Consider the following 15,995-nt stretch of genomic DNA (forward strand, 5'->3'; position numbering starts at 1 on the left):
GCTGTCAATTTCCAAATTGGGTGACTTGTTCTCTGCCAGTGTGCGCAGACTTCTCTGTTCTGTTAGGAGCTGGAAAAAGCAAATTGGTGAGGCCCTCTGTCCTGTTGACTTAAATCGTGACGTTGGAGTCTTCCTTCCAGTTGGTCACTCTGCTCAGGGTTTCACAGCCCCCGTAGGGACAGGGTGAAACGTTCATCAAATCCAGACAGTCCCTGAGCTTCTGAGAAGCAGCAAATGTGGAGCAGACGCGCAGGGCAGGTCCTGCCGCTGCACCTGGTTCTCTTTCTTCCTCCTTCCTCCGGAGTCTCTTCCTTCCCGACTGTGACTTTGGGGCCACCTCAGCCAGCCTGTCCCTCCTGTCCTCCTCATATCAGCCTCTGTGCGTCTGACACCCTTTCCACTAAAGTGCTCCTTCCTTTCTGCCTTGCCGTTTGCCGCAGACGATCCCAGTTTTTTTTTTCAGTTTCTGATTATCCTCTGGGGATTGTAAAGCTCTTCAGGACCTTCTCCTCCCTTGGAACACCATCACCAGGTAACAAAAGTGCACCTCCAGCTTCTCAGGACTGAGGTCACCTGAGTTTTTCATCTGCTGCTCAGCTCCTGCCGACCTGGTAGATGCCACGGTCCTCACCTTGCTTTGCTTGTGGCTTGAAGGTCTTTAGGGGGACCCCTTTGGTTTCCCCTTTCCCCTTCCCACCGGAGGACAGAGCACAGGTCGGGCTTCCCACAGGGGCGTTTGGCTGGCCTTTGGTCTTGCTGCTTATGAAAACAGCCTGAGGAAAGCTTCATATTCGGGTTCCCAAGTCTGCTTTCCCACAGAATCTGAAATTGCCTTCTCACCCTGTTTTGATCTAATCGGTCCCAGGGGTCTGTTACTACTTTGACACAGTTACCCATGAAGGAATACTTTTGAAAAAGAGGAAATGCTGCCATCAATGGGGGAAGGGGGGGGGTCTTCACTGCAGGGCTTGGCTAGTCAAACCGTCCAGAGTTCTGCTCGGCCTTTGTGCCTTCACATTGGGTGTATTGAAAAGGGGAACAGGGGTCAGGGGTAAAAGTAATTGACTGCACGGGGGAGAATGTGCACCCACCAGACACAGCTGCTCCCAGCAGCAGCCTCCGAACCAGGCTGAGATGCCATCTGGGTCACGCCGACGGTGTCCCCTCCAGCCCTGGAGCCCGGTCCCGGGCTTTCTCTCTCTCCTCCATTCATTGTACTTACTCACGTGGGCACGAGACTGAAGACCGGTTGTACGGAGGGAACAGATAATTAATTACAGGACAATGCGAACCTCACTGTGCAGGTGTACACAGACATCTCACTTAATCAGTGCAACTTGGTGGGCTTTTTTTTTTTTTTTGCTGATATAAAAAATGGCGACATGAACAGCCTTGTGCATAAATCTTTGTGTTCATCCATTATTGAAGGTAATCATTGCAACTTTTTGCGGTCGTATGATTGGCTTCATTTTGTAGGTGGCAAAACTGAGTGTTGGCAAAGCCCACATGGCTGGTTGCAGGGCGAGTTAGGAATTCGAGCTGGTTTTATCTTTCGGATACACATGTGATTTGTGTTTCCATAGGGCCTTTCTCTGGGCCAGCTCTCTCCTTAGCCCTGTCTGGCCTTAGTGGTTCAAGGGGGTCAGCCACCTCCAGTATCACCGGCCTGTTCCTACTCTAGATCAGTGTGAAGATTTTTACTGGAGTGTGTCACTGAACGATGCCATTTGAACACGGCTTCTGCTGATAAGCGTGGGACCATCTGCTTGGCACATCTCAAATATTTTCAGCAGTGGGAGAGCAGTGCTGATTTCTTCAGAGAAGGGAGGCTTGCAGCCATCCTTGGAGGAGACGTTGGGACCGGAGACCCTGCAGGCTGTTGGGGCAGCGGTGCCCCAGGATGCGAAGGGACAGCCTCCCTGCTGCCACCTCTGACCCTCCTGAGCGAATGGAGCTAGTGAGTCTGCACCCCACTTTTTCATTGTTCAGCTGTCCTTGACCGCCCAAGTTAAGATTTCCCCTTTTCAGAAAGCTATTGCCTGGACAACTCTTTCTGTGCTGGTGGTTTTTACAGCGTGTTAGATGTTTGGTGTGTGTTGGCAAAGACCTTTGTCTCCTCCTGCCTTTGTTTTGGAAAATTGGCTTCTTTGCTGGGTTAACTGTCCCCAAATATTGTTTTTCAACTTCAGGGTTGAAACTTCTGCATTAGCTTTTTCTTTTTTTGATGCATTGTGGTGGGGGGCAAGAACCTTCAGATCAATTCGTGGATCTGATGTGGACCTGGAGGTGTTCAAGGTTGTTTAATTAGATGCTATGAATAATAAAGGAGTTGGGGTTTGAAGGGATAGTTACCAGGTTTGATTCCTCTGGGAAATCGCTTGACTAGAAACAGCTGGGCATGGCCAGAGGCAAGCTGGATTAATTTTTCTTTGCCTTTCCTTAGTGGGCACCGGCATAGTACTGGCTTCTGTTGCTCTTAAAGTCAGGTGTGCCGCACCTGGGTGGCCAGGTGTCTGTTACAAGGAATCTCCTGATCTTTGATGTGAGTATCTTGGCGATATTTCCCAGGCAGGGCGGGTGGGGGCAAACCGGGGGGAGACTGTGTAGAATGTTGTTCGATTGCTCTGTAGGCAGCAATGAGAAGGTGGAAACATGCCTGCCTCTAGAGCAGGGTTTTTCACCCCTGGCACCGTGACACGTCGGGCCAGGCAATTCTTCGTTGTGGGGGCTGTTCTGCACGTTGCAGGGCGTTTAGCAGCATCCCTGGCCTTGACCTACTAGATGCCAGTAGCCCCATCCTCTCAGCGGTGACAACCAAAACCTCCAGACATGACAAATGTCTCCTGGGGACAAAGACCATACAAAGACCCTCTCTGAGGCCAGTGCTGTAAGCGGGCCCTACTGTACACATGCAAAGGGAGCAAGAAGTTCCTGCTTCTCCGTACGGGTGGCTCAAGTGTCAGGAAGATGGGAAGGAGACCTTTAACACCAGGACAGATGTCCCTGCCCTGCACGTTCCCATCAGATCCCTTGCCGACCATGGAAATTCCATCTCACATATGGGTTTCTGTTTGTCCAGGTCACTTCACACACACACACACAGAAGAATTTGCCCTTTTCTCTGGAGCTGCACACCTGGAAAGTCCAGCCCAGGGTCAGGCCTCTCTGTTTTGGTTGCCTAGGAGCAAGATAAGGTTTCAGATGGCCCAACCTGGAACCCTAGTTGTGTTGGCTTTCCTCCCTTCCCTTCCCTTCCTTCCTTCCTTCTTTCATTCCCTCCTTCCTTCTAAGAGTGATGTTCTAGACTGGGAATCCAGAATCATGGTTGGACTGTGGTCAACTAAATGGGACTGTGAAAGGGGATGTTTGTTTCTTAGATCCCTAGAGAAAACTTCAGCAAGCACAAATATGTAGTATTTAAAACTCTCTGCCTTACACCTCAATAAACCTGAACAAACCCCACAACTCTGCCTTCTTTGATTCTCCGTACTTTTCCATCTTCTCGCTTTCGTTGAGAGGTAAATGCAGGCAACAGTTCTGGGGCGCCCGACCAGGACACAGGCTTTGCAAAGCCCGCATCCTTACACGTCTACAGAAACCACCGTGCTTGTTTCCCTGCTTGCTGATTCATGATCTCAGCTTGGCATTTCCATGAGTCTCATATTGGCTAAGTGCTGTTCGGTCACTAGCTTTTCTTATACCCCAGCCTTCCAGAAATGCATTAACCTGCCAACTAAGTGAAGGAGCTGAGGTCAGAGGGGCTCAGCTGCTTTGCTTAGGTCTGTTTTGCTTACATCGAGTGGGCAGTTTGATGGAAGAAAGAGTGGCTTTGAGGCAAAGCAGCCTTAGGCGCAGGCAGAATTGCAGTCACCTCTGCAGCATAACTTGAACTACATCAAACCTCTCTTCTGTGTTCAGATGCCATACTGCCTACAGTTCTTTGGATTTTTTGCGGGAGGGTGGTGGGTGTTAAGTATGCCCCCTACTATAGTCAGCCTGCCTCGCCATGGCTTGGGTGAGGTACCGGAGTCTGAGTGGGTGAGGAATTCCCCCACAGGGGCAGTCCAGCTGGGATGAAGGTGGTGGTGGTGGTGACGTGGAAGAGTCTTCATGGGGGGTCGCGGGGACCTGGTGCCAGGCTCAGAGCTTCTGCTAGGTGAGGAATGTATCAGCAGGGAACAGTGGCAAAGGTGGCCTGACATGTGGTGAAAGAGCCCCATATGGTGAGGAGGATATCTGTGCAAGGACAGGGGACAGGCAGTGCTGGACACAGGAGATTATATATCTGCAGGTGGATTGATCAAATAAGTAAATAAGTTGAGGATAATGGGGACCAGATTTCTCACCATCAGAGAAGGGAGTTACAAATTTGGAGAGAAAGAACTAAACTGAGCTCAGTGGTGTGGGATCAAAATTGGAGATATTGGTGTGAATTCATTGGCATTCAGTATATACAATCCAGTGGTAGGAGCACTGGCCCCTGCACTGTCAAAAGTCCACATATAAGTTTTGACTCCCCCCAAAACTTAACTACTAATAGCCTACTGTTGACCGGAAGCCTTACCGATAACGTAAACAGTTGATTAACATATTTTTTGTGTTATATGTATTATATACTGTATTCTTACAATAAAGTAAGCTTGAGATAAGAAAATGTTATTAAGAAACTCATGAGGAAGAGAAATACATTTACAGTATTTATTGGAAAAAAAATCTCTGTACAAGTGGAACCATGCAGTTCAAACTTGGGTTGTGCAAGAGTCAACTGTACATACAGAAAGATATAGAAATATAGGTGTCAGCGTGTGTATGTATGACTGTATGTATGCATTTATATGCATATGATTCCTTCATTCCATCCACTGGGAAGGCCTGGGAGCAGTGATACCCCGAAGCAAAGGGTACACCAGCACCCATCTCTTGGCTTCTGCATACCCTTCTGTATTGCAAGGAACCCAGGCTCCTTGGAGAAATGGTGATTCTAGAGACAGATGCAGTGAACACACAAGATGAGCAGTGCCTGGTAAAACATCCAGTTTTTTGGCTTTGGAAGAGTGGGAATGCCAACGGAAGCATGGAAAAGCAGGGAAGCTCTCATTTCTGTTTTGGATCAGCTGAGTCTGGTGTGCCGCCATTGAAGGCCCAGTTGGAGATATCCAGGGCTTTTGGTTACAGGGTATGATATTTTGGGGAGATGTCTGAGTTTTAACTATAGATTTGGATTTCATCAGTATGTGGTGATAGTTGAAATGAGGGGGTTGGATGAGGCCGCCCAGGGAGCATCTATAGAGTAAGAAGGGAAGATGGCCGGGAATGGTGCCCTGAGTGTACGCGGAGATTCAGGGACGGAGACAAGAATTCGCTGCAGGGAGACAGGACAAGAGCTGCAAGAAAGCATGTCTAGGCAATGGTGTCATCTCAGAGACGGCAGTGCGGGGAGAGGGAGCAGGATTCCATAACCTACTCAGGGAGGGGAGAAGAAGACCACATCTTCCTCCCTGTTGGAGGCCTTGTCTGAAGGCACAGAATGAGTGGACTAGCTTGCTTCTAATATTTTTCAATAGAGGTGATGACTATGGGTCACTCCATTTCACAGAAGATCAGAAGAAACTGAAAGCAATTTCATTTCTGTTTGTTTATATCGTCGCTATGGGTTTGGCATTGGGTAGATGGTTCTTTAATAAATAAAAATCCATCCTCTAATAAACAATACCCATCCTTTAATAAACAAAAGGCCATCCTTTGAGGCTTTCCATAAAGATCATTAGTGACAATCAAGTTGATTGTGGCGATGGCTTGTGGTGACAGTAAAGCCATTGTTAAATGTTCTAAAAGTTTTACTAGTCACATGCATGGGTGATTTCACATATAAGTGACAGTTGACAGTGGAAATAGTGCCCACGTGAGCAACCCAGGCTCTGTTTCTGGCTTTGCTGTGAACTAAATATGAAAGCTCGGCTGGTTGTGAGTTAACTTCCTCACCTGTAACATAAAGGGTGGTTTGCAGTGTCTACGTGATTCCTTCAACCTCTAAACCTCAAGCACCGATAGCGTCCAGGCAGGCTTTAGCCATCAGGAAGAGGTTTTAGAAAGACTCCAAGCTGCCTGCTCTCACATCCTCTGTAAGAAGAACACTCCAGTTTCTGGGGAACAGAATTTGTAACATAACAAAGTGTTATATTTATGAAGAGTTCTTGCAACTCAATAAAAGAAATGGGCAAAAAACATGAAAAATAATTCATCAAAGAAGAAATATAAGTGACCGTTAACATGAAAGAATATCCAAATTCATTAGCACTCAAATAAATGCAGATTAGAATGTGGAGCTTTTTGTCACCTTTAACTTTGAAAATTAAAAAAAAAATGGAGTGGTGGGGAAAAAAAACATATATGCTGTGAAAAAAAATCTGTATACTGTTGATGTCAGTATACTTGGGATAGTTTTTTGGGACGACAATTTGTTAACATGCTTTAAAATCTTGAAAAATATACTCTTTGATCCAGCAATTTTATTTTTAGAACTCTGTCCTGCGGAAATAATTAAAGATGTGCACAAAATCTAAGAAATGTTCATGATAGTGCTTTGCTTTAAAAAAAAATCGTGAAAAATCAGAATCAACGGTTACATCTAAGATTAGAAGATGATTAAAAATAAATTATGGTACATCCAAATAGTGGTTTAAAGTCATGTTTTTAAAGTATATACTGACAAAGATTATGTTCATAATATGATAGAGTGAAACAAAGCAGTTTATAAAAATGCAATCTCAATTTTAAAAAAGAGTGTGTGAGACAGAAAAAAAAAGACTAAAAGGAAACATTCCAAAATGTTAAATCAGGTGAATTTTGAATAGTGGTTTCATGCGTCGTTCTTTGCCCCCTGAATTTTACAAATTTTCTTCAGTGAACACATATTGTTTTATAATTAGAAAACAAAGCAATAAAAATACCCCTGTTTTGTGTTCAGATTGCACAAACTGTGAAAGGAGCCTGTTGGGTGAGCATTTTCTCAGAGGCGAGCCCTCCGCACAGCAGGGCCGGCTAGTCAGTACCTGGGGCTACTTTATTCCCAGTGGGATTGAAATGCAGAGAGCACAGTGACCCTGCCCTATGTTGACAAAGTCACAGATAGAAATGAAACAAGTCTTTGGGGAAGAAAAAATTCCCTATAACATCAGGGAACATCGTGCCTTCAATTCCTAAAGTAGGAAGCATTAGAGGCAAACTAGATTGGAAAACAAGTAACTGAGAGGCTATAAAAGGTAAGGTCTTAAAAATAGGCTTAGGCCCCAGGGCAGAGTGCGAAGGTCTCCAGAGTAAGGAGCTCCCAGTTCCTGCTTCCTCCAAGCAGTTGTGAACGTTGGCCTCTCTCACAGTCTGTCTGGCTTCCATTCAGTGGTCTGGGAACTGGGGGAGTTGGAGTAGACCAGCGGTTTCAGACTTTTTCAAAGTAGGAGACCGGCTCAGCTCTCGGTGAGAAGTGGGGACCTGGATTCCTGCCTGGATGGCTCTGTGGTCAGGATCCCTGTGAGTCTTTGGGCCCTGACGCCCTGCAGGGACCCGGCAGCACCAGACACGGTGAAGGATGAGTGATGGGGCCCTGTTGAGTTGAGTGGCCCAGGGGCTCTGAACTTGGCCCGCTTATTCGTCCTTAGCTTCTCCTCTATAAAGTGGGGGGCAGTAACACCTTCTTTAGCAGCCTCCCAAGATGACTGAAGGATGCAAAGCTGACAGGGAGGGAAGATGCTTGGATTCTAAATCCTGCACAGCCGCCTTCTCATGCTCCAGGGTATTGCTTCCTCCCCAGGGCCCGTGTTATGAGAAGGAAGCGAGGATGGAAGATGCTTCTGTGACGCTGCCAGCAGTGCTTACAGCAGTGGTGCCATCACCTACTCTGCTGCTTCTTTGTTCCCAGCTGTTTCCTCTGCCATATTGCTGTGTTATTGACCACATCAGGGGCCGAGAGGGCTGCTAGGATGAGCACCCTTCCACCCTGGATTGTCACTGCCAGGTAACATGAACCTCTGCAGACATGATTGCTTTGCTTAAACACGGAGCTTTGCTTGTCTGGACAGAGAGCTCACAGAGCTGGGTTGACAGGAAGATCAGGTACCCGCAGCAGTTAGTTCCACTGTGCAATTTCTTCCTCTCGTTGTCACTGACAACTCACTCTGTGTCGAGCCAAAATGAAATTATTCTCAGCTAACAGCAATTACCCTTCTATTCTCCTACCCTTCCCAACCTCAAATATCCTGATCGTCCACCCCACGAAGATGAAGAATATGCAAACTGACCGAGGCGCCCAGAGGAGGAGGGTTTGGAGGGGTGGTGAGCAGGTGGGACCAGCTGTGCGCTGTCTTCTGTTTCACCTAAGCGGCTGAAGTTCGGTTTGGTCTGGTAAGACGAGGAATGTGACTTTTACAATGTGTTCATTTAAATGAAACACCACTATAACAAAACAGCTTGGGGAGTTATCATTAGTTTTTAATGAGATTAGTTTTAATGGGATTTTTATTTGCTTTTCAATCTCATTATGATCAAAATCTGCCTAATGTGTGATTCATGAGTTCTACTCTAAGAACCGTTAGAGAACTCTTTAATTAGCTGTGATAACCTGGGCTTTTGAGGCAGTGGTTTTCTCTCACGGGCAACTAGAGTGCCTTCTCAGGACTGTAGTGATGGGCTTTATTTCTTGGAATAATTCAGTAAGTATGTATTGAATGTCTGCACCAAGTGCTGGAGACCCAGACATGAGTGAGATAAAAGTCCTGTCTTTGAGGAGTTTGCCATTTAGTGGGGGAGATATCATTTTAACTTTACAAGAAGGAATGTTCTAAAGATCTCATAAGTGTGCCTATTTTCTTTGTTTTATTAAGCTTGGCTTATTAAAAAATGTAGGCCCTTGAGAGCAGTACATACAGAGATGAGCACACCTGGGATCTGCCCCTTCCCCACACCCTCCTGAGACCTCCTTCTCAACGCACCCCACGCCGACTTCCCGGTTCTCCTGCTGTCCCAGCCCCTGCTCTCCTGCTCCTGGTCTCAGCCAGTAGTTTATGGACACGGCCTTCTCGGGTGGACAACAGTCCTCTGACTCCTCCTTGTCCCTTCCCCTCACGGCCACTGAGGCCTGACCAGTGTTCTCTGAAATGTCTCTGGAATCCGTTCTCTCCTTCAGCCATTACCCTAGTTATTATTCCTCCCCAGGACTATTTCAACAGCCCCTGACTGGCTTCATTGCTCCATCCATTGACCCTTCCATCCAGCCTTTAGAATAGAACCAGGGCGAACTTTCTGAGACATATAGTTCAAGTCATATCGCAGCCCTGCGTGAAAACCTTTAATAGCTACCTAGTGCAAATGGCAGTGTTTTTCAAACCATGGCCCACAACCCACCTGCATTAGAATCCCCTGGGCTATGAAAATTCAGATTCCAGGGCCCCAGCCCAGGCTTTCTGAAACAGTGGGGCCCTGGAATTTGCATTTTTAATAAGCAACCCCAGGTCATTTTCAAGCTCTCAAGTTGGATCAGCATGGCTTGTAGAATACACCTGACATTTCACCAAGTATCATAAAGCCGCTCACTTCCTATAGTCAGACCACCACCCAAGGTCTACCAGACTCCTCAAACCCCCTCCACTGCTGTATCCCAGTGCCAGGAACAGTGCCTGGCAGGAAATGAGCACTGAATAAATACGTGATGGGTGAACTTGGGGAACGGGGCTGCTGTACCTACCCACTTCTAACAAAGCCTGGTTTCTACACAAGTCTCGTGTTGGGCTGCTGAGGTGCTGGGGTCTGTGTCTTCTGTCTCATTATAAAATGAAAGAAGACTCTGCCCCAGTGAGAATAGTTTCCAGTATCTCCTCAGAATAGCGGAGGAAAGTGTTAGCGGGGACTGAGGGGGGGTGTCAGGACGGTGGAGGCAGGGACCTCTCTGGGCTTCCGAATCACACCACTAGGGAGGTAACGGTGGTACTGAGATCCAAACTCAGGGCCCTGCCAGAGCTGGGGCTCTGCTGACTCCATCCCGGAAATGTCAAGTATCATCAGAGACATTCAAGCTCCACAAAATATCACACTGATGTCCTGCTTCTAGCAAAAGGCAGGCATCTGCTCACTTATAATATTGTTTTGATCAGCTTCCTAAAGGTTAATTATTTGCACATGTAGGGGTCCTGGTCTGCAAGGACAAAGTTCAAAACGCAAAAACCAATATTTTAGCACCCCGCCCCCTCCAAAGAGTCTTAAAATAAAAAGCCAAGGACAATTAGAGTTAGAACAAGGAAGATGACCGCCACTGGCCGCCTCCCAAATTCTTTCTCCTGTGCTGTAAGTGACTTATATATATTTGTTATATAAGAGGAAGAGGGTGGGGAATGTGCAAATATTTATTTTGCAATTCGGAAAGTGTGAGGGGAAGTTTCTGAGAATCTTTGCTTTGCAGCCTAAAATATTCAGCACTTCTGTTGGCTTCGGGTTAGTGTTTTGTTTAATGTCTGTCAGTAGTGTTCTCCTGCGTGGTCTGGCCTGTGGTATGGGGGGTGCGACTACATCTGGTGAAAGCTTGCTGTCTGCCATGGAGTGTTGGTTTGCACAGCACACCTGGTTTGAGGAGGTGCCAGCTTTGTCACATGTCCTGAGACCACATAAAATAAATGTTTTCTGATTGTTCACCCTTTCAAATATATTGGTACATTTTTTAACATAATTTTGCTAGCCATCCCCCCTCATTTACCTATCACTTATGGGACATTATGCCTTTAAAAATGAAAACAATGTTGCCCAAACTTGTATATTGTCATTGCATTTTAATGGTTGAACACTGACAGTGTGCCAAGTTCCTTGGGCCAGGAGATGGAGGTCCAGAAGATGAGACGATTTTCAAAACACCATTCAGAAAGCTTGGCCCAGCCCAGAAGTGGATACCAGGAATCCTGACCCTCTTGCTTTGCAGGATCCTTTTGAAACCGAGGCACAAACAAATAATAATACAGAATTAAGGGCTTTGGGGGGATCAAAAATGTTATCAAATCAGTTCTCTCTCGATGAAATGTCCAATTTTATCATCATTAAAAAGAGAATTGTACTGGCCGAGTGGCTCAGTTGGTTAAGAGTTAGCTTAAGAGCGCGACCTCTGAGCAACAGGGCCGCTGGTTCGATTTCCACATGGGCCAGTGATGTTGCACCCGAGCTGAGCTGCCAACAGGTAGCAGAATGGCTCAGCTGGTGAGAGCACATGCTCCTAACAACAAGACTGCCTGTTCGATGGTGGGCTACGCCTGCCTGCAACTAAGACTGAACTCGGCACCTTGAGCTGAGCTGCGCACGGATGGCTCAGTGGGAAGAGCGTGCACTCTTAACAACAAGGCTGCCGGTTCGACTCCCACATGGGATGGTGGGTACACCCACCCACAACTAAGACTGAACACAGCACCTTGAGCTTAGAGGCCACGAGCTGCCAACGGGCAGCCAGATGGCGACTGGTGCCCTCCACAACTAAGATTGAAGAACAACAACTTGGCTGGTCCCCTTCCCCAATTCCCCAACACTGTTCCCCTCCCCCAATTCCCCAATTAAAAAAAAAAAAGAATTGTACAGTCTATCAAACATTCTTTGTATACAGGTTACATGTGTGTAACCTTTTGCATGATCATAACCTTTGTGTGATTATAACATGAAGGCTATGATCCATAGCTGACATTCTGCCTTTTACTCCAGTTCATCAATTTCCATGTATTTTTTTACTTATTTACAGAAAATTACCTGAAGAGACCCAGCCTGAGGCCTCCTCATGGATGAGTCAAACATGACCGCATTTGTTGTCGAGGAATCCACGAACGCCTCGGCCAGCAGGAACACCTCCTCTGCGCACCTGCATCAGAATATTCCAGTCGTGTATTGGGTCATTCTGAGCATCTCCCTGCTGGGCTTTATTGAAAACGGGATTCTTCTCTGGTTCCTCTGCTTCCGGGTGAGAAGAAACCCCTTCACAGTCTACATCACCCACTTGTCTATTGCAGACATCTCGTTGCTCTTTTGTATTTTTATTCTGACTGTGGATGATGCTTCAGATTATGAGCTCTCTTATGCCTCTTACTACACAACTGTCACATTATGGGTGACGTTTCTGTTTGGCTACAATACAGGCCTCTATCTGCTGACAGCCATCAGTGTGGAGAGGTGCCTGTCCGTGCTGTACCCCATCTGGTACCGATGTCACCGCCCCAAGCACCAGTCAGCATTCGTGTGCGCCCTCCTGTGGGCGTTCTCTTGCTTAGTGACCACCATGGAATATGTCATGTGCATTTACAGAGAAGAGCAGAGTCACTCTCGAAGGGACTGCAAGGCAGTGATCATCTTCATAGCCATTCTGAACTTCCTGGTCTTCACTCCACTCATGGTGGTGTCCAGCACCATCCTGGTGGTTAAGATCCGAAAGAACACCTTGACGTCCCATTCCTCAAAGCTGTACATAGTCATCACAATCACCATCATCATTTTCCTCATTTTCGTCATGCCCATGAGACTCCTCTACCTGCTGTGCTATGATAATTGGTCAACGTTTGGGAGCCTGCAATACATTTCCCCCCTCTTCTCCACAATCAATAGCAGCGCCAACCCTTTTATTTACTTCTTTGTGGGCAGCAGTCGGAAGAAGCGGTTCAAGGAGTCCTTGAAGGTGGTTCTCACCAGGGCTTTCAAAGATGAAATGCAACCCAGGCGCCAGAAAGACAACGGTAATCCCACCGCCATCGAGACGGTCGTCTGAGGGTGGTGGAGGGAACAGTCGGCAGAAATGGTGGGACACTGGTCATTTGTAGCTTGTGCTTGAAAGACAACTTAAGTATCTCCTAAGTAATATGGAAGGACACCCCATCCTATATGCATGAGACACTAATTAGCCATGAGACTGTACTCTTGTACTATGTCTTTTGGAAATGCCTAAATATGTGTCATACCTCTGTCATATCTGTACCTATCAAAAAAACACTTTCTCTTCCTCCTTAGCTCTTCCAGCAGCATTTTCCCATGAACTAAAAAAAAAATTATTCTAGTAGGAAAAGCTGCAGATGTGTACAGAAAAAGGCAACAAAAATATTTGTTGGAACTTGAGGAGGTAGAGACATGTAGCAGGAAGAACATGGGTGTTGGAGTCAGGTTGACTTTGTCATTTGCTGCCTGTGTGACCTCAGGCAAGTGGTTTAACTGCTTGGAGCCTCATTTCCTCACTTATAAAATGTTTGACAGTGATAGTTTATACCTCCTGGGCTTGTGGTGAGGACGAAATGGGAGGATAAAGGTGTGCAAAGCACTTAGCACGTTGTAATGTTCAATAAATGTCAGTCTCTCCTCACTCCTTTAAGTGGAAGAAGAAATACATATTTCTGTTCTGTAATGCACCCACACAGCCCTGTCATACAAATATTGTTATGCGTTTTTAAAAGTTGAACATAAATTTACGAAGGTCTTCTTTCTGCTTGCAGTATGAAAGCTTTTCATGGCACAGCATGGTTATTGAAAACGTCTGTGGATGTTACCACATCCAACCAGCCTTGTGTTAGAGCATCATTTCAGGTTGTGAAGACAAACATTTGGTCACCAGTAGAGGGGTTTCTCATGACTCCCCTTCCCTCTGTGGGGATGCTTGATGCAGTGGAAGTCTGTTTTGACATGCTTAGCTTGACACAAATTTTCATGAATGGAACTTAGTTCATGAGAGTGAGTGTTGGAGGCCCTCCCCCCAGTGAAGTGGTGGGTTATTTATTTATAACCACAGAGTTCTCTCCTGTAGGCAGGTGCAGGTTTCTGCACCTCTGGGCCTTCCGCCACCTGAGCATTTGTGGATGTCATTTCTGGAAGGAGGCTCGTTGGCAGGGGCTGCTGAGAGAGTGGCCACATCTCGGAGGGAACTTGGCAGGACTTGCTCAGCATCTTAGTGCTCTGCTTCTCGCTTGCTGTGACTTGTGTCTGGGTCTTCAGACAGCATGCCCCAGGTTTTAGCCTGGACACATCACTAGGATCAGTTTCCTTCTGCCTCTTCCAGGCGTCCCACGGAAATGGCAGTGCTCCCTGTGCCTCTGTGGGGAGTGAAGTGTTCACGCCCATTAGTATTTATTTTAACTGTCTCCAAGGGTCAGAGAAGGTGTGATGAAAAGGTTCTCTGTTGCCGCCTGTTTCTTCTCCATCCTCTCCTGTCCGAAAGACAAGTGCCTGTGAGCATGGAGGCAGCTTCGCTGCTGGAGACGGGCCAGTCTCTTCTGCGTGGATGCAGGCGGCTTTTCAGTGGGTGATGACATCTGATTCAGAAATGAGGAAGCTTGCTTTGAGGAGCCCCAGATGGGTGTGGAGGGATGACATCCAGAACGATCTTGTTTTTGATTGAAAACAGAGCATCTTCACTGGGAAAGAAGAGAACACGGAGGTCAGAGTGGCCCTCCTCTGTTTACTGTCATCTCCCCGACGCTGCCCTGGGAGATGATGCTCTTGGTCAGTGAAAAGGATCAACCTCTTCTTGTCTCAAAGGGATCCTGGTTTCTAAGAGAAACTTTAAGACTCTTAGAAACAAGGAATTTTCACCCAAGGAAAATATAGTGAACTGATTGGAAGCTGCCATTGATGGCCTTTCTGCAGATGAAGTGGGGAAATTGAATGTGTTGACGAACATAAAAGTTCTTCTAATGTTTTACAGAGTTGTGACTTGCAAAGGGGTAGGATTCAGGGTTTGGCAGTGTTGTAAGGACAAATTCCTTTCTTTCTTCACCTAAATTCATCCCCCAAAGTAAAATATAAGATAAAGATGAAAACAAGATTTAAGTACATATGCACAAATGGAGAGTAGACTAGATGATTCGTACCCATTGGGCATTTAGACAGAATGCCTAAGTCACTGTAGGTTAGGAGGTGCCATTTCTGAGAATTCCCTGGGTGTGGTGGAGGGAGGGTGTTCGGGCATAATGCCTATCCTTGACAAAGGGGAAGGGTTTGTAGTGTTCACGCTACAGATATTCATGGATGGCCTTCTCCACCAAAACTCCATGAGGAGTTTGTGGGAGGCCCAGGGGAGCAAGTGAGAACCCCTGGGATCGGGTCAGGAGCGGGAGACATACCTACACAGGGATCTACAGCTCCAAGCAGCACACAAATCAATGTCAGGAGAGCGTTATAAACAAAGCTGTGTGGCAGTCAAATTATAGGAAAGTGAAATTATACCTTCAGTAGTAAGGAAGGAATGTTTCATGGATGTGCCCTTGGGTTGCTTGAAGGCAGGTAGGATTTCAATAGGCTAGAGGGAGGGGATTCCAGGCAGACAACAGGCCAGGCCACGAGGGCTCGGGAGAAGTCCAGTTGCTCTCCCTTCTGTGGATTGGCTGGAGAAGATACCCTTGGAGACCCCTGTGGTCCTGCTCACCGCCCCCTCCTCTTTTTTTGTTATTGTTATCTTTGTCCTCCTGGCCCCATGGTTTTCAAGTTCCTTGAAATACAGCTCCCAGGCCTTCTGTCCACATCCACTCTCATCATCCAGCCTTGCTGTGGTGATCGTTCTTATCTCCACAAGTCCTGCACTGGCCTCCATCTCTGTGTCAACTCAAGTAACCTCAGCTCCTCTCCTTTCTGAGCTACACTCGGAGCCTTATTGCAACTCAAACCAATCTACTTCTGGAACCTAAAATCCCACAGTTCCACCGTCTGACCGTCATCTCCTGTCCTTCACGTCGTTCACTTTCTTCCTTCCACTGCCCTTGGATTTCTACGCCACTGAGACCTCATTGAGTTCACCATGTCTGTGAGTCCCTTCTATGTCATCTCTGTCCCTGTCAGTCAGACCTCTGTTGTCCCTGGTCCAGGCACTGTCACTTGCCCCCTTGCTCTCTCATTCTGTCCTTCTGGTCCGCCTCTGGCACAAACCAGGCTTCTGCGCAGTGCAGAGGGCTCTCACAGCCATCAGATTAGGGCTCCTGCAGTCACGGTTTCCACAGGCTGGTCTCTTGTCG

The 15,995-nt window shown here is 47.0% G+C and overlaps 1 protein-coding gene across 2 annotated transcripts; it reads left to right on the forward strand.

Annotated features, from left to right (window-relative positions):
• The first annotated feature begins 1,812 nt into the window (after nucleotides 1–1,812).
• MAS1 (MAS1 proto-oncogene, G protein-coupled receptor) lies at nucleotides 1,813–13,714 on the forward strand. Of its 2 annotated transcripts, none has more exons than XM_019663763.1 (2): nucleotides 1,813–1,957; nucleotides 11,759–13,714. In XM_019663763.1, the coding sequence occupies exon 2, from the start codon at nucleotides 11,795–11,797 to the stop codon at nucleotides 12,770–12,772; it is 978 nt and encodes a 325-aa protein (XP_019519308.1). In that variant the 5' UTR covers nucleotides 1,813–1,957; nucleotides 11,759–11,794; the 3' UTR covers nucleotides 12,773–13,714. The 2 variants fall into 2 exon arrangements, with proteins under 2 accessions (XP_019519308.1, XP_019519307.1); XM_019663762.1 differs by lacking the exon at nucleotides 1,813–1,957 and adding an exon at nucleotides 7,689–8,011.
• The last annotated feature ends 2,281 nt before the right edge of the window (nucleotides 13,715–15,995 follow it).

Source organism: Hipposideros armiger, unplaced genomic scaffold (genome assembly GCF_001890085.2).
Source record: "Hipposideros armiger isolate ML-2016 unplaced genomic scaffold, ASM189008v1 scaffold_404, whole genome shotgun sequence".
Taxonomy (NCBI): domain Eukaryota; kingdom Metazoa; phylum Chordata; class Mammalia; order Chiroptera; family Hipposideridae; genus Hipposideros; species Hipposideros armiger.

What these genes read in the sequence shown, in the direction of transcription:
- MAS1 (XM_019663763.1), top strand. Translation starts at nt 11,795, where the DNA reads ATGGATGAGTCAAACATGACCGCATTTGTTGTCGAGGAATCCACGAAC.